General features: G+C 38.5%; 1 protein-coding gene across 3 annotated transcripts in view; it reads left to right on the top strand.

The window, feature by feature from the left end:
* RBMS3 (RNA binding motif single stranded interacting protein 3) overlaps positions 1-17,257 on the top strand; it is a 1,425,793-nt gene that overhangs the window by 849,569 nt on the left and 558,967 nt on the right. For all 3 annotated transcript variants that reach the window (XM_043965565.1, XM_043965567.1, XM_043965566.1), the window contains one exon: positions 14,403-14,575. In XM_043965565.1, the coding sequence (XP_043821500.1) occupies positions 14,403-14,575 (173 nt within the window). The remainder of the gene's footprint in view (positions 1-14,402; positions 14,576-17,257) is intronic.

The following is a 17,257-nucleotide window of genomic DNA, read 5'->3' as shown; positions in this document are numbered from 1 at the left end:
AAAGCACAATAAACACTGAAAATATATTCGGGGGAATTCTCTGAGTGAATTTCTGCTTCCATTTTTCATGACAAAGTGATGGCTTTGCATGTATTAATTGCCATCACATTTTTATATCCACTCTAAAGTTTTCTTCTTAAGGAAATTATTGTGTTTTATAGTTCAAGTTGCATAGATTTAGGACTTTAAAAAATCCAGGTTCTTTTCCCATTTAATTTGGGAACATCAATAAAATATGAATGAATTGGCTAATGAAGTAATAACACTAATTTATGTCATGGAATATAGGTTACTGTTTATGAATTTGCTGAATTGCCTGAGTGCTTTGCTATGAGATAGCTGTCTCCTTCCCTTGCCCTTTTCCGGTTCACAGATAAATAAGATTAGCAGAATAACATGTCGCTGAGATCTCCTGTCGTGAGATAAATTGGTAGAATGAAGATGAGATATTACTGAAAATAAATGGTGGGCAAAGACAAGAAGTTTGTCTTCCCAAGTGGGGGGACATCTTTTTTTTAATCCCATCACACTCTTTTTCTCTCAATCTATGTTATCCCTTTGTATTTAGTGATTTTGAAATGTGGATAAAGGTAAAAAAATGGCCCCAGAGAACATAGATGAAAAGGCATTCAGAGGGCATGCCTTGAAGCTGGTTGGTCATCCTCTTCTATAAAGACCAAAATGAAGTCAATCCCCAAACACTGACTATCTTCTCTGCTCTCAGTGCTATGAGTCCATATGAGGTTACAGAAATATAAGACAAGATCCTTGCCCTCAGAAAGTTTACAATCTCAGTATTGGATTCTATGAGAGACTGGTGATCTCCCTGATTGGGGAAGACCCTTAGCATTCAAACCTTCCAAAGTTTTCTCTTTTTGTGTGTTTATTGTTTATTCTTTCCCATAAATCCCCCATTAAGGCTCTATGCCTTCCTCTGGACTATTTCATATAGTGTACATCTTCTCTGATAGAAGGAGGTATAGAAGAAGGAGGATCATCAAGGACAAGGGCTGTTTCCTTTTTGTCTCTATAACAATCCTAATGGAGTGGATGGCATGTAGTTGGCACTTAATAAATGCTTGTTGATAGAATTCTTTATCTATTACCTTACTCTTGATACATGATGAGCCCCCTCCTTTTGTCTGATGTTAGATTTCCCAAATGTCGCATTTTTTTTCATACTTGGCTAAATGAAACCATCTACTGAGAACCATCATGAATCTCTCCATTGTCCTTTGAATCATTAACGATCCAACTGGGGAAAAATGATGTTTATGCACATAAACAATGAATGAAATAAATGTTAGATTGTGGTAGAGATGGTACATGTGGTAATTTAGAGGAAGGTGAAATAATTGAGGACTATAGGCTTCATATTCAAGAGATGGAAGTGGAATTGGACCTTGAAAGATGGGATAGAATTTGTACTTATAATGGTGGAAGGAGAAGGAAGAGATTGTCTCAGGGAGGTGAGGATAAGGATGAAGCATTTATGAAATAGGAGACTGGCTTAGCAATGGGAAAGACAAGTGTAGGAGAGTGACTATTGAAAATTGAGTAGAAACAGGAAAGTGAGGGCTTATTATGCAGTGCTTGGCAAAATTGGCAAAAGCTTGCATCTGTTGTGTTATTCTATTATTATTTTTAATGAAGTATCATTACATTAGGTTGATGTTTTCATTTTTGCCTTTATTTATCTCCTCAATATTTAGCACAATGCCTGGCTCATAATTAGTGTTTAATAAATGCTTGTTGATTGATTAACTGTTGACTTTGCATTGATTTATTATTCTTCCTATGCCAAGTTCATAATGAACTGGTAGAAAATCTTCAAAGTATCACAAAAAACACAGAGTTATTTGGTGTTTACTTTCTGTTACTGACAATATTTTTGGTTAGAATTGGCTGGGACATGAGGCTTTATTTCTTAATGTGCATTAAAAACCAGGAACCTGATAGGCTATCCCCCCAAAAAAAATCACTTACTAAATTGAGTGTGAAAATGGTTCATTATAGCTGAGCTTTCATAACTATGGAAGAAAACCCATTGTGTAGCAACTAATTTCATTGTGATAAAAAGCATCACTTTAGTATATCCTATTCTGATTTCCTCTTAATGATTTCAATTTTCAAATACTTATGCTGTGTTTGTTGTTGCCCATGGCAGGGAGGGCAAATACTACCATAAATGTCAAGTTAGAAATAAAAGTATGTGTTGACAATATCACAGGTTGCAATTTAGGCTAGAAAACAGGCTTTCTGGAAAAAATCCAGACAGTGCTTTTGCTTTTATTATTCAATATTTATTGAGTACCTTTAGGGATTTTGGCATCATATAAAGCACATATTTGGGCCAAGTAAGAGAACTTAACAGAGGGAAAATCATACACACACACACCTGAAATAGAAGAAAATTAGGATCCATTTGGCTTAGTATCTTGTCTAAGATTCAGTAGATTTCTATCAACCAACTTATTAAAGTATCTACTATGGGTAATATGCTGTGTAAGGTCCTAGGGATTTATCTATATTTTTATCCAGAATTACATGTAGATATATAAATTATATATAAGATCCCCAGTACCTCTATATACAAACAAATGTATGTATATAAACATTATACATTTTATGTGTACATACATGCATATACATATATACATGTATGTATGCATGTACAGAAAAAAGATTCCAGATAATTTTGCAAGGAAGATACTAATAGCTGGGGGTGGAGATGAAAATCAGGAAAGCTTAATAAGGTAGAAGGTGGCAGTTGAACTAGGTCTTATAGGCAGAGATCCCAGATGGATGACCAGTTAAGAGTCATGGAAATGGGAAATAGAGTATCATATGTGAAGACTAATAAGGAGTCCAATTGGGTTGGAGTATAGTTGTTGCCTTCCCCCCACCCCAGGACAATGAGGGTTAAGTGACTTGCCCAGGGTCACACAGCTAGTAAGTGTCAAGTGTCTGAGATCCGATTTGAACTCAGGTCTTCCTGAATCCCGGGCTGGTACTTTATCCACTGCACCTACTAGTTGCCCCTGGAGTATAGTTTTAATTATCAGGAATAGAAAAGTAGGCTGAGATCATGTAGTGACGGAATTTAAATGACAAAAAAGATTTGATATTTGCTACTAGAGATACTAGGGATTTACTGCATTTTATTGAGGAGGGGAGTAATATGGACAAATATTGCTTTGGAGCTATGGAGATGGACTTTGCTAGAAAGTAACCCTAAGGGGGAAGTTAGGTGGCACAGTGGATAAAGCACTGGCCCTGGATTCAGGAGGACCTGAGTTCAAATCCAGCCTCGGACACTTGACACTTATTAGCTGTGTGACCCTGGGAAAGTCACTTAACACTCATTGCCCTGCAAAATGAATGAATGAATGAATAGATAAATGAATGAATTAATGAATTAATAAACCAATGAACAAACAAATGAATGAATGAATAAATAAATAAAAGTGGCCTTAAGCAAAGAAAAGGAAATAAAATGGAAAGTAATTGGAATTAAGAGAAAATTATAGCAATATTTTATATTGCCATCTTTCCTTGAATAAAAAACAAACAAAACAGAAAACAAAGGAAAGATAAAGAGTTTAGGTTAAATGCAGAAATTAAGAGTTCTTTGAAAGATAGCCATCTTATCCATTATTGACTTTATAAATTAATGCCCACGCCTGGATATTCTCAAGTATTCATGCACAGACTTCTTGGCATGAACATGTGGTTGTAAATATAATTTTCGCTGATTGATGTGGCCAGTAGAATAGTAGAATGATTCATGGAGGACTTCATCCTTAACCAATATGTTGCCTCCAAAGGAAAACTCAAACAATGAGTCTTCAAAGTATTGTGACCCCTGGAGTACAAAGCACTTTCCTGAACAGTAAGTAAGGTGTTACCTTCATTGGGAACCTCTCCCTATATAGTCACTGGAGGTGCTGGCTTCTGAGTCTGTACCTTTCATGCTACACTCTCATCTCACAATTATTTCTACCACTGGAAATCACAAAGCAGTCACCCAAGAACATTTTGTAGGATTTCAGTGGCAGATAAAAAGCTCAAGGTGGCCCCAGAGCATGGGCTACCATACCCAACAGCAAGACTGCTTAGAATTGGTTGGAGGAATACCACGTAGTTAATAATAAGATTTTCATCAGGAAACCAGGCATCGTGGTTTCTTCTTTCAGGTAGAGGGTCATTTTTGATATGACATCATCAGCTCTCTTCTAGATAGATCATTGCTAAACCAATATTTATCTCTGCTTGGGTGATAAATATAGCCCTAAAGTTTACAAACCCCTGTGTTTAAGTATATCAGCTGTGCCTGTGATGGTTTTTTGGTAAGCTTTCTTAGTTAGTCTTAAAAGGCTTAAAGTTAAGAGTAAAAATTTTCAAGGATTCCAAATATCATGTTTTTGTGTTGTTGTTTTTATTTAAAGTCCTTCTGTAGCTTATTCTATAAGTGGAATTCATTGAGTTTATTTGTAAATTATATGCTACTACATTAGATTATAATATCCACTAAGATATTTTGAAATAATATTTGAAGCAAAAATGAATCAGTGAACAGATCTGTAATATAAAACTATGATAATTAGTAAATACTTTGTAACAAATTAGTCATTTTGGTTCACACAGAATTGCTTTATAAGTACTCAGTTATTGTTTTAGCTCTTATTTTCTATAAAAATGGAGCAACCCTTTCTCATAATGCTTCCCAATTTCTAGATTTCTATGGAAATTCTATGACCCTGAGAGCAACTGGACAGGAAATCAGCCTTAAAGTCAAGAAGTCTGTGCACCAAGCCTTCTTCTGACCTCTGACACACTCCAATTGTGTGGTCCCAGGCAACTCTCTGAGATTATAAGTTGTAGAACTTCTGATCTGCCCCGATAGGGTGAATTTTCTCACTGGGTACTCACCACAGTAATAAATCCCTGGTCAGGATACCCCATTGTCTGTTGAATGAACAATATTGAGTCAGTATTCCACTGTAGGGTGGAATAAGCTTACAATTCCCCAGGTCCATGGATGATATCAGGATGCCTATCCTATATTATAAATTCTATTATCATGGTTTCAAAATGATCTCAGTGAGGCAGCTTGAGGGAACTCCTCTAAATCAGAGGATACTGACAACCTCTAGACTTATTTCATGACAGAACTTCATAAGAGAGATATCGCCAACTGGATTGGACTGTCTGGGAGGGTATATAGGTAGTGGGTTCCTTCTCCCTGATAGCCTTCTTTTAGTAGGTTGTAGAAAGCAACCTTGTATGTATCAGACAAGAAGACAAGTGAGATCTCTTCAAACTTTGAGATTCTGTAATTCAGTGAATTCAGTATGTCTACCATTTTAACATTCAACTTGATAGTTCAGTCAAGTAAAATAACATTTATGAAGTACCTATTATGTGCCAAACATATGTTAAGAACTAGGGATACAAAGAAAGGCAAAAAACCACCCCCAACAACAATAAATAAACTAGTCTCTGCTCTCAGAGATCTCACAGTGCAGTGGAGGGTGCTAAAGGATACAGTTCCCAAGGTCTATGCTATGGACAGGATCAGGGACACTAGACAAGCCGTGTATGTCTTCAGCAAACTCCATCAAGAGCAGGACTTAGCATCACAGCTGATTCTGCAGCCATTATTCTCCATTGTATTGAGAACATTTCTCAGCTTTAAAAAAGCTATGGCTAAAGATAGTATTCTAGACAGTGTTTATAAAACAGTGACTAAAACTGCCAGCCAGCCTTCATATTACTATTTAGCCCAGGTTGTTATTGCCTATATGAGCAATCATCACATCGATCCTCGTTCTTCACGTGTGCTCGGTGTGCCTGTAGCTGTAGTTAGAGTGTTCCATCTCCGATTTTCTGTCCACATTGAAGTTGGGATCTGAGGAAACAAGGTTAAGTGAAATTATGCTACAGCGAGATGAATCCAATAGCCTACAGCGACCTTATCCACAGAGCAATGGATTACATGTGTATCTTGTAAGTTAAATAATGTATGATTTAAGGCAGGAATGTGGTTTGTATTCACTTTTTTTTTTTGATAGTAAGAAAGTAGGCATATCAGTCCCATGGGAAACTTTATCCAAGGCTTTACCCTTGAGTGGATTAAAAGGTACAAATACCACTGAGCTGGAGAATGAATCAGGAAGATCAGCAGTGGAGTGGCCTGGATGTTTGATAGGCTTCTAGGCCATTCCAAAACCACCAGCCCAACTGCCTCAAGTGGCTGCCAAAAAGCCAGATGCTGCTAATAAAACTGACTGCATTCCACTTGGCATCTGGACCTTGTGACTCCCATCCAAGGGGAATTGTTGGAGGGAAAAATGTTTAAAATTCTCTTTGTAAAAAAAAAAAGTTATGTTTTGAATCAGGGATAGAAATATGTGTCAGGCCTAGCCTGCTGCAAATGAGACGGAGGACAGTAACATCTTGGTGACAGTAGGTAAAGAGAGGTCAGTTTTAAGTGGGTAGAATATGTTTGGCTCTGAGCTGTTGGTGACATTCAAAGACAGCTGATGGATATAGATCAGTCATTCAATGCCATTTTCCAGTAGAGGCATTGGAGTCAGTTGTCAAGTGACTTAATGATGTGCTTAGGCCAAGAATAAAAACTTCTTGGAGGCAGACACTATGACCTACACAGAGCTTTGGAGAGTTGCCCCTGTAAAAGGGCTAAGAGTAGTTTTAGAGGTAAGAAAGGAAGGAAGGAAGGAAGGAGGGACGGAGAGAGAAGGAAGGAGGGATGGAGAGAGAAGGAAGGAGGGAGGGAGGGAGGGAGGGAAGGAAGGAAAAAAGGAAGATAGAAAAAGAAAGAAAGAGAAAGGAGGGAAGGAAGGAAGGAAGATACAGAGAGAGAGGGAGGAAGGAGGGAAGGAAAGAAAGAAGGAAAGATGGAATGAGGGAAGGAGGGAAGGAGGGAGGAAATGAAGATAGAAAAAGAAAGAAAGGAAGGAAGAACAATACAGAGAGAGAGGAAGGAAGGAAGGAAGAAAGAGGAAGGGAGGGAGGAAAGAAAGAAAGTTCAAGATGTTTAAAGTTAGGATTCAAAATAGAACTCATCCCATAGTCTTTGAATGTTCCTATTGGCTTAGTCATTACATTGTAAACTCCTTGAGGACAAGTGCTGTCTTTTGACTTTTTTTGTATCCCTAGAACTTAGGCCCAGAGTCTAGCACTTAGTAGGTGCTTAATAATTTTGATATATCATTTGATCAGCTCCAGTATTTACCAGGGTTCACTATTACTCGTACCAAACTTTAGACTTGAAAATAAAATAGAAAGAATATGGACAATGCAGTTAAATTCATCTTTATCTAACTCCAGCTGTGCCACTTCCTCCCTGTCACCTGGGCCCTATGGTTTTCTATATTCTGAAAGGAAGGGGTTGGATTAGATGGCCTCCCAGGCCCCTTCCAATCATAGCTCCGTGATCCTGGGATCTACAGCAAGCAATAGGTGACATTTATGTAATGCCTTGAGGTTATTATATTACATTATTATATCCTTACAACATGAGGGAGGTGGTATCGTTACCCCCATTTTACAGACGAGGAAGCTGAGGAAAAGTAAGTCAAAGTTTCCTAGTATTTTTGATTTCTTTTTTACTGACAGTTCAAACTGATTTAAAGTAAGAAGTTAACAAGAAGTCACACGCATCTTAAAGGAAACAACAGATCTGTCCGGGAAGATGAGCAGCCTTGTTTTAGAAGCCAGCACTGCTGTGACCCATTAACTATACAAGGTTATTTATGTTCCATTTTGGGGAAGATGCTTTCGTGTGGTCATCTTTTCTTTTTGGCAGAAATGACACAGGAAAATCTAATTGCTTATTTTTCCCTAATTAAATCATCATGGGTCTGTATACTCCCAGGCATTCTGGGGATCTTCTGACAACTGCTTTGTTGCCTAGAAATTATGGATTCTGGGAGTTGGTTATAGGTGGAGGACAATGTGTAAGTCATAAAACTTACAAAGTGCCCAGTGCTACTGGAATCCTTCAGACCATCAGATCTAGCCCTTCATTCATTATTGGAGACCTTCGGTCCCACAAAGGACTTGTATGGTGGCAGTGGCATGGGGTCCTGGAGTGAGTGATGGATCAAGAGTCAGGAGATCAGGTCCTATTCCTGACACTGAAAGTATTCCCATAACAAGTCCCACCTCCTCTCTGGGCCTTGGTTTGCTTATCTGTGAAATGATGCTTTGGATCAGATTATCTCATTTTGGGACTCTAGGCAAATACTTAACACAGTGTGAGGAATATACTAAGTGCTTAATAAATGTTTGTGACTTATTGACTAGGAAGAGGTAGTATTATAGGAAAGTTTAAGGGACTCTCTAAAGAAAGAGGAGGTTATAGCTACAGGGGACATATAAGATGGAAAGAAAGAAGATCAAAAAGGTTTATAAGCCATAACAGTACAAAGGGGGTAAGAACAGTGGGATGGAAGAATTAAGGAATATTGTAAGTCATAGCAAACAGGGCAATTGCCAAAGGGATAATTCATAGGATCAAGAACTGGAGGGAAACCCTCACTGAAGGAAAATTAGGGGAAGGAATTAAAAGGGGAAATTGACATTTTAAAAGGGGCAACAGAACATGGATAAGTTCCATTTTACAAAATCTCATAATGTGAGAGCTGATCATTTAGGTTCGTTTTATTGAGTTGAAGTGACTCATGTTTTTAAGTTTTTTATAAAGACAAAATATTCAGATTTGTATATGCAGAGTTTTTAAAAATGAAAATATCTGATCATTGTATATGAATTTTAAAAATCAAATATGTATCCCATCCTACATTCATTTCTATATTTGTGTGTTTATACGTGTATAAGCAAGCATACTTGCAAGTGAGTACAGGTCACAAGAACTGATGGAGAAACTTGTGATGGTTAACATGCAGAAGAGAGGACATGGAGGTGGGGGAAGGGACATGAGCCTCTTCAAGTATCCCAGGGGCTCTCAGTCAGAAGGAGTAGAATTTTTTTGCTTGGTCCCATAGGACAGAGCTATAAATATGTGTCTGCATGCGCATGCACATACACATACACACACACACACACACACGCACCTATTTATTTTTCTAAGAAAAACAATTCATGATATTGAATAACCATGCCCAAAAAGTACTTTGAATTGTAAAGAAATGTAAATCATAGTTGTTTTAGGAACAATTTTTAAATCCTTCTAGAGGAAAAATAAATACCCATGGAGTCCTGAAGGCATTGATTGCATTATGGACTCTATCTACAATTACAAAAGGGTCTGCTTTGCTGACTGATTTTATCCTGAGCCTACAGGGTAAAGGCTAACTTTATATGTATTCTTCCAGAGCACTGTCACTGGTATCACTCACAGAAGCCCAGACTCTATGAGCTGGAAGAGACCTCAAAGGCTGACATGCCATCTGGTCTAACTTGTATCATGTTAGGGTATGTACAAGACATCAGGGCTCAATCATAGCACTGTATTAGACTGGGCATATTCATTCAATCACCAAGTATTTTATTAAGTGCATACCATCTGTCAAACACCAACCATACAAAGTCAAAATTGAAACCATCTCTGCCTTCAGGGAGTTTACATTTTCCTGAGTGAAATGATAGCTCTATATAAGATATATATATACATAATATGCCCAAAATGGAAAGATTATTAGGGAAGGAAGGGGGTTTTAGAGGATGTTTCACATAAAAGAGTATCCTTGAGCTGAGTTTCAATGAATATAATAATTATGAATCAAATAAGTCAATTGGTGAGTTAACCAATTCTTTATTAGCATCTTTCTTAGCTCCCTTCAAGACTTAGCTCAGATCTTGCATGGAATTATTTCAGCTGCCAGTGACTTATCTCCTGAGATCACCTTCAATTTACTCCCTACATATATATTTTTTTGTCTCTAGTTCTTTCACATTATTTCCCCTATTAGAATGGGATCTTCTCGAAGGCAGGGACTATCTATGTCTTTCTTTGAATATCCAGCGTTTAGTGTGGTGATGTCTCACACATTGTAGTCACTTAATAAATTCTTATTGGCTGCCTTGGCATAAAATTGTGCTAAGAACCATGTTAAATCTGAGGATAAGACATTGTCAAGCTATCAAAGAACATATAGCCTCCTTGGAAACCAAAGACAAACTAACAAACAACACGCATGGGCATGTGCGCGTGTGCGCGCACACACACACACACACCCACACACACCAAAAATAGATAAGGAACACCAAATATAGGAACCGATGAGGAAATAAGTTTTTCCTTCCTTGTAAAACGAACAGATGGGACTGGATGCCTGCTAGTCTCTTCACTCTGAAATTCTATGATTCCATGACCCTGTCTGTTAAAGTATGTTTTTTATTTTATTAGAACTTGAGAAAATGAAGATTCAGTGTGATCTTGAAGGTTAGGACAGATTATAGAAGGTCTTATATTTTAGAACCCAGTCAAATATGCTTGGCAATGAGTAGCTATTGTAGATTATTGATCAGGACAATGTCTTAATGTTGGTAGGGTTATCAAGGAGTTCATATTGGAGCAGTATAAAGGCTTGTTTAGAAGACAAATGGAACTGGATGTAGGGGGATCAGTTAGCTCAGAGATGTCAAACTCATGGACCACCCACATGGCCACAAAACTCTTGGCTAAACCAGATTAAATTGTAATTGGGAAATGTTAAAACAAAAATTCAATGCAATATAGATGATGGTAATTTGTAGTTTTCTAAGTTACTATGTAACTGGTAAGGGTGGATTTATATTTGAGTGGGACATCATTGGACTAGGACATTGGATCCAGACAGTTAGCCCTGAGGTGTTGTGACTCTCGACTGATTTAGCAACAGGGAATAAATAGGACAGTGGAATTCCAAGTAGAATTTTTATTGGAGCAAATGATAGCACTTAGACTTAGATTCTAAGGATTATCTAACTGTAAAGGATGAAAGAGGAGGGTGAGGACCCCATTGTCTCTGGTGTGGCATGATGAAAGCTTGTTGTTTGTCATGGATGGGGTTATGGACTCAGATTTGAGTCTTGGCATTGACAATGTCTGTGTGACTGTGGACAAGAAAGCCACTTAGTCTCCCAGTTTCCTCATCTGTAAAACAGAAAACTATTCTTAGAGTTACCTACCTCAGAGAGATTTTCTAGGAAAAGGACTTTGTAAGCATAAAAATCAACAATATAATAATTCTCTGCCCTGAGGGAGATGTAGATAATAACTAGATATAGAGAAGATATATGCATAGTATCCCAAAATTCTTAATGGAGTTTTAAGCTTTAATAGCTTAATAAGACTTTTGGAACTTCCTGTGTATTAGAAAGAGATGGTAATCTCAGAGGAAAAGGCATTCTCAAGTGAGACCATCTTTGAACTCAGCTCTCCTGACTCCAAGTCAAGGAAACTGTCACATAAATAGAAAAAGCTTGAAAGAAGAGAGTGTTTTGAGAGATCCTGTGTTATATTTTGGCAAAACCTAAAGAGACAGAACACCATCCAAATGAAACCATCTTATAGGCAGAGCCAACTGTAGTGGAGTAACTGGGGCTTTGTTCCAGAGTGCTGACAACACTTGCAAATCTTCAGACTGAATGGAACAGAGTTTAGCATCTAGTTAAGTCTGAATAAACACTTAGGTCAGGTCTCAAATGGTGAGCTTAGATGCCCCCTCTCCTATCTCACCTATCCTAGAAGGGACACTTCCCTGGCATTTCTGGGTCTCTATATCTCTATCATAGGACATAAGACTATGTTGCCCCCTTACTTAAGAAATGAGAGTTTGGGTGTTTTTGGTGCTGTTTTCCTTCCCTGGGAACACACATTTCTACTTAAGGCTCTACTTATAGACAGCTAGAAATCAAAATTTTGGTCATAGATGAAGGCTTAGAACCGGTAACCATGGGAGTTTGAGGAAATCAGACTAAACATCACCACATGCCCTATCATAGCATAAGACTGTGTGTGACTGACTCATCCTCTTTCATCTCAATATGCAAGAGGCTCATTCTATTGATATTGAGGAGACAGAACCACTAGCCTATAGCCAGCCACTTTCAGGAACATGTACAGTGCCTCCATATTCTCCCCACACCACTTTTGATATTTACATGTTGTTCCTGGTTCCAACTTTTGAGTGAGACAATTGTAGGCACTTGAGACTCATCCCTCAAAGCTCTGCCCAGTACCCATAGCAGCAAGGCAGTTGTCCTTAGAGAGCCTCCATTAAGACCTTCCTAGAAGTGTAGAGCAGTAAAGACGTTTGATTGGAGTGTAGGCATTGGGAAGGATTGTAAAATTATCTCCTTGTCTACCTATAGGTCAGGGATTGGGAAAATATTTGAAGTGCTTAACAAACCTTAAAGCACTTTATAAATGTTACTTATTATTATTTAGTCAGTTGCTCAATCAACAATCAATAAGTATTAAGTAGCTACTTTATGCCAGAGCATTTTAAGGCAGAGGTCTTACTCTTTTTTGTGCTGTTGACTTTCTGGGCAGCCTAGGGAAGCCTATCATTTTCCTTTCTCAGAAGCATATTTTAAATGTATAAAATATGATGTGTAGAATTACAAAGGAAACCAATTATGTTGACATAGTTATCGCTATATCAATATCTGTCTATATTTATTTGCATACCAATCTATGTGTATGGATATATCAACATATATCCATATCTATATTTTAAAGTTAATTTAATCCAGGTTAAGAATCCATGGTATGTATGTATATATATATGAAGACCTATGTTGGTACAGTTATAAATTTGAGATGGAGGGAATGGAACTATTATTTCATTGATGTAACAATCTCCCAGAAAAAGAAATTATCTCTATTAAAGCAGGTCAGTATCTGCTTGGCGATATACAGTCTTACAAGGTTTGCCTATAGCACTGAGAGGTTGGGACTTGAATAGGGTTCTACAGCAATATGTATCTTAGGTGAGATTTGAACCCAGGTCTTCCTGACTCCCATGTTACTTTTATCTTTGTAATGCTGCACTGTCTTTATACTTTTCACTGCCTTTCAAATGAATTCAACAAACAGTTATTAAAACCCAAGTTTGTGCACAAACAGTGCTAAGTCTCAGGAATACAAAGACAAAAAAAAAGCCTGCAAACAGGTTATTTCTGTGGAGGGGGATACAAAGTATTTATATAGTTCCACCTGAACACATTTCAGTGGGAGAGACCACTAACCACTGGAAGTTGGAGAGGATTATGTGGCAGATGGCAGCTCAGCTAGGCTTGGAAGAAAACTAGTGCATACATTCTATGTGTCTTCTTTAAACATAGATAAATATATGTATCATCATTAAATATCCTGAGGAGCAGCCAGGCAGAAAGCTGGGCCTATGGTCAGCAAGACCCGGGTTCAAGTCCAGCTTCAGACACATACTATTATGTGACCTTAGGCAAGTCACTTAACCAATCAGTGCGTCAGGCAACTTTTAAGATGATTATTTCCAGAGAAGCTGCCAATGGACACTGGTAAAGGAAGTTCTGTCACTGAGTTTCCTAGACCAAAGAGACCAAGAATCTAATTAAGAATTTAAAAAAAAAAAACGATCTTCATGGAATCATAGTGTTCTTAGAACTAAAGTGGGAATGGACCTCAGAGGTCATTCAGTCCAATCCTTTCATTTTGCAGATAAGGAAACTGAGGGTCAGCATACGTAAGCAACTTGTCCAACATGGTTGCCCAAGTAGAAAGTGGTACAAATGGGATGTGAATCTGGACATTAGATGGCTACTCCATTTTTCATTCCAACATACAATGCCAATCTGTATAGAAATCTTTATAGAGATGGTGGATCCATCTCACCATTTCTAATAAAAGAGGAGTTTTTTGTTTGTTTGCTTTTGTTTTGAGATGGAATCAAAGAGGTTCATATTCCAAGAAAGACATGAACTGGAGTAGAAATTAGAGAGGGAAGAAAAGAGATAATGGGATTGAGGAAGAAGCCTGCATGAGAAAATGGAGAAAAGGAAGATGGCGGAGGGTGGGGAGGGGGGTGGAGAGGAGAAGAGAGATTCTAGAAATCATTGAAGAGGACTGAGAGAACCATTGAAATGCTTGCAGAAGGATGACCTCAGACATTATGGGCTAACTCCAATAAACATAATATTCCCAACCTGAATCTTTCTGCTTTTCCCATTATGAGTACATCATAGTTTTCCAGTCTCGTTGCCAAAGGCAAGACAATCATATTGAAAAGGACTAGATGCCAGGTACTCCGACGTGTGCGTGTCTGCTCCAGCGTGTGTGTGCATGTGTGTGTTGGCCCGTTGACTTTCACCTTGCGCTGTCTTTGACCTGATGAGCTGGGAGCTGGGGGTGGCCGTGTTTGTCCATTAATGACTCTTTTTGTTTGCAGCAGCCCTATGCACCAGCTCCCCACCCCATGGCTCCTCCCAGCCCCAGCACAAACAGCAGCAACAACAGCAGCAGCAACAACAATAGCGGAGAACAGTTGAGTAAAACCAACCTGTACATTCGAGGCCTTCCACCCGGCACCACGGACCAGGACCTAATCAAGCTGTGTCAGCCGTAAGTGCCCTTAACCGTACTTAGTAAGCCTTGCCTCTCCCCCAAAGTATGCTTGTCTCATAGTTCCTCCTCGCATAGGCTCATGCATTTCTTGTAGCAGCTGTTTGGACAGTCTTCTGTACCATGACCTCACTAGTATCAGTGAATGATATAACAGCAGGGAAAACAAATTGATTTCAGGATGAATGAAAAGAGACTCAGCGGCCAGAAAAAGGGAAGTGATTGATGGTCTCATTGCCCACTGTCCGGGACAGACTATACCTATAGGAATTCTGGGCTCCAAGTTTTAGAAAAGATATTTATGATTTGTGGAAAGTATAGAAGACGCCAGCCAGGATGGTGAAGGCTCTCAATAGCTATAGAATAGAGAACAGTTATAGAATAGAATACTAGAGGTGGCTTAGTGCAAAGCTTCTTCAACTGTGGGTTGTGACCCCAAATGGAGTCACAGAACTGAATGTAGGGGTCCTGAAAATTTTGTCAACAGTAAAAGGTTACATATACCTATTTTATATACCTATATCCCAGGGTTGAGTAAAAATTTCTCAGGTGAAAAGGGGTGATGAGTAGAATAAGTTAAAGAAGTCCTGGCTTAGTGGATAGAGTACAGAGCTTGGAGTCAAGAAATATACATCTTCCTGAGTTCAAATCTGGCCTCAACCAATAGCTGTGTGATCCTGGGAAAATCACTTCACCCGGTTTGCCCTCGGTCTCCTCCTCTGTAAAATAAGCTGGAGAAAGAAATGGCAAACCACTCCAGGATCTCTGCCAAGGAAACCCCAAGTGGGGTTGCTAAGAGTCTGACACAACTGAAAAATGACTGAACACAGTGACCTATAATTGTTTGCTGAGGTGGAAGATCCATAGGGCAGTGGTAGAAACAATAGGTAAAAGGCAAAAAGAGGGAGATTTTGGTTTTAGGTGAGAGGATGAGGAAGGAACAAACAACTTTTCAACAATTAAAGGCTTCCCATTGTTGAATGGGCTCCTTAGGTAGAGAGTGAGTACCACTGGAGGTCTCCAGAAAAAGAGGCTGACCAGTTGTGTTTATCGAAAAGAAGCTGCTTCTCTATAGTCTGTGCATCAAGTGGCCCTAGAGAGTTCTCTACCTGAAAGAATTTTTAGTTTCTTTACAGAGAAAACACATGGCTTTAGGACCACTCATCCTTTTAGTACAGTCATCCCAGGGGAAGATTATCACTCTTCTATTGCACAATAATATGTACTAAGTTATGTAGAAACAGGCAGCAGCCAGACAGTAAATTGTCAGTTTAACAATAAGCATTCATTTAAAGACAAGCATTTATTAGGCACCTGTTATGTTTCAGTTACTGTGCTAAGTACTGGAGATAAAACAAAGGGCATAAAGATAATATCTGCCCTCAAGGAGTTTGTAGTCTAAGAAGCAATTGATATGGGTTAAGACAGACACCACACCCCATTAGGGTGATTTCAGTACTGGGTTTGGATACTTGCATGTATATTTAATGTTGAGTTATTTCAGTTGTGTCAGACCCTTCGTGACCCCATTTGGGTTTTTTGGCTAAGATACTGGGGTGATTTGTCATTTCCTTCTCTGCGTCATTGTACACATGAGGAGATTCAGGCAAACTGGATTAAGTGACTCACCCAGGGTTGCATAAGTATATGAGGCTGGATTTGAACTCAGGTCTTCCTGGCTCCAGGGCCCGTGTTCTATCCTCTGTGCTACCTAGCTATGTGTGTATAGGTTTGTCTATGTACAGTTTTTATCACCAACTACTAAAATATTGTGAAACAATCTATTTCTTGTAGCCGCATATCTCATATAAAGTCTGGTTCTCACAAAAGTTTATGACATGAAAATGTCAGAAAATATTACCTTCATAATAGTAGCTCGCATTTGTATAATGCTTTCTTGTTTGCAAAGCTCTTTCCTTACAACAACTCTTTGAGGCAAGTTTTAAAAGCATAGTTTCTCCCATTTTGTGGATGTGTCTTATAGGTTAATGGACTTGTCCAGGGTCACACAATTAAGCGAATGGTTGAGCTAGAAATGAACGTAGGTTTTTTTTAATCCCAGGCTCTTTCCCCTCAATGCCCTTCATAACATTTGCCTTAATTAACCCTTCTCCCTCCATCCAAATACATTCCCTTCTAGAAACTCTGGGACTTGTAGGCTCAAACAACACCATATGAACAAGTAACTGCTATGTTGCAAAACAAATTCCCTTTGAATCCATACCCTAGTAGGAAGAGTATTGTTTTCACAAATATAATTTACTTATGCCTGTGGAATCCAGCAGAGATTTGATTTTCATTGAATATGGTTTCATTAACTTTACATGAATATGCAAATAACCTATTAATTCATCTTATGGTAATGTGGAAAGAATGTTTGCTCTGGAATTCGAGGACAAGGGTTCAAATTCCCCTTCTGCTGCTTCCCGTTTGTGTGACCTTGAGAAAATCATTTAATATCCCTAGGCCTCAGTTTTCTCATCTGTAAAATAAAGCAGTTGGACTCTGAGGCCGATTGAGGCCTTGGTCTATGATCGATCATGATACAGGACTCCTGGTATGGGAATTAGCTTCATCAATATAGATTTCTTTGTCTATGACTTCGTAGATCTGTCTTAGGGAGTTGTTCGAGCCACAAAGAGGTTAGTTGTAATCATGGCCTTTAAATCATGAAGGGAGTGG

The sequence above is a fragment of the Dromiciops gliroides genome, chromosome 5, assembly GCF_019393635.1.
Source record: "Dromiciops gliroides isolate mDroGli1 chromosome 5, mDroGli1.pri, whole genome shotgun sequence".
NCBI classification, from domain to species: Eukaryota; Metazoa; Chordata; class Mammalia; order Microbiotheria; family Microbiotheriidae; genus Dromiciops; species Dromiciops gliroides.
The sequence above is the reverse complement of the archived record's forward strand: the minus strand, read 5'-3'. Positions and strand labels throughout refer to the sequence as shown.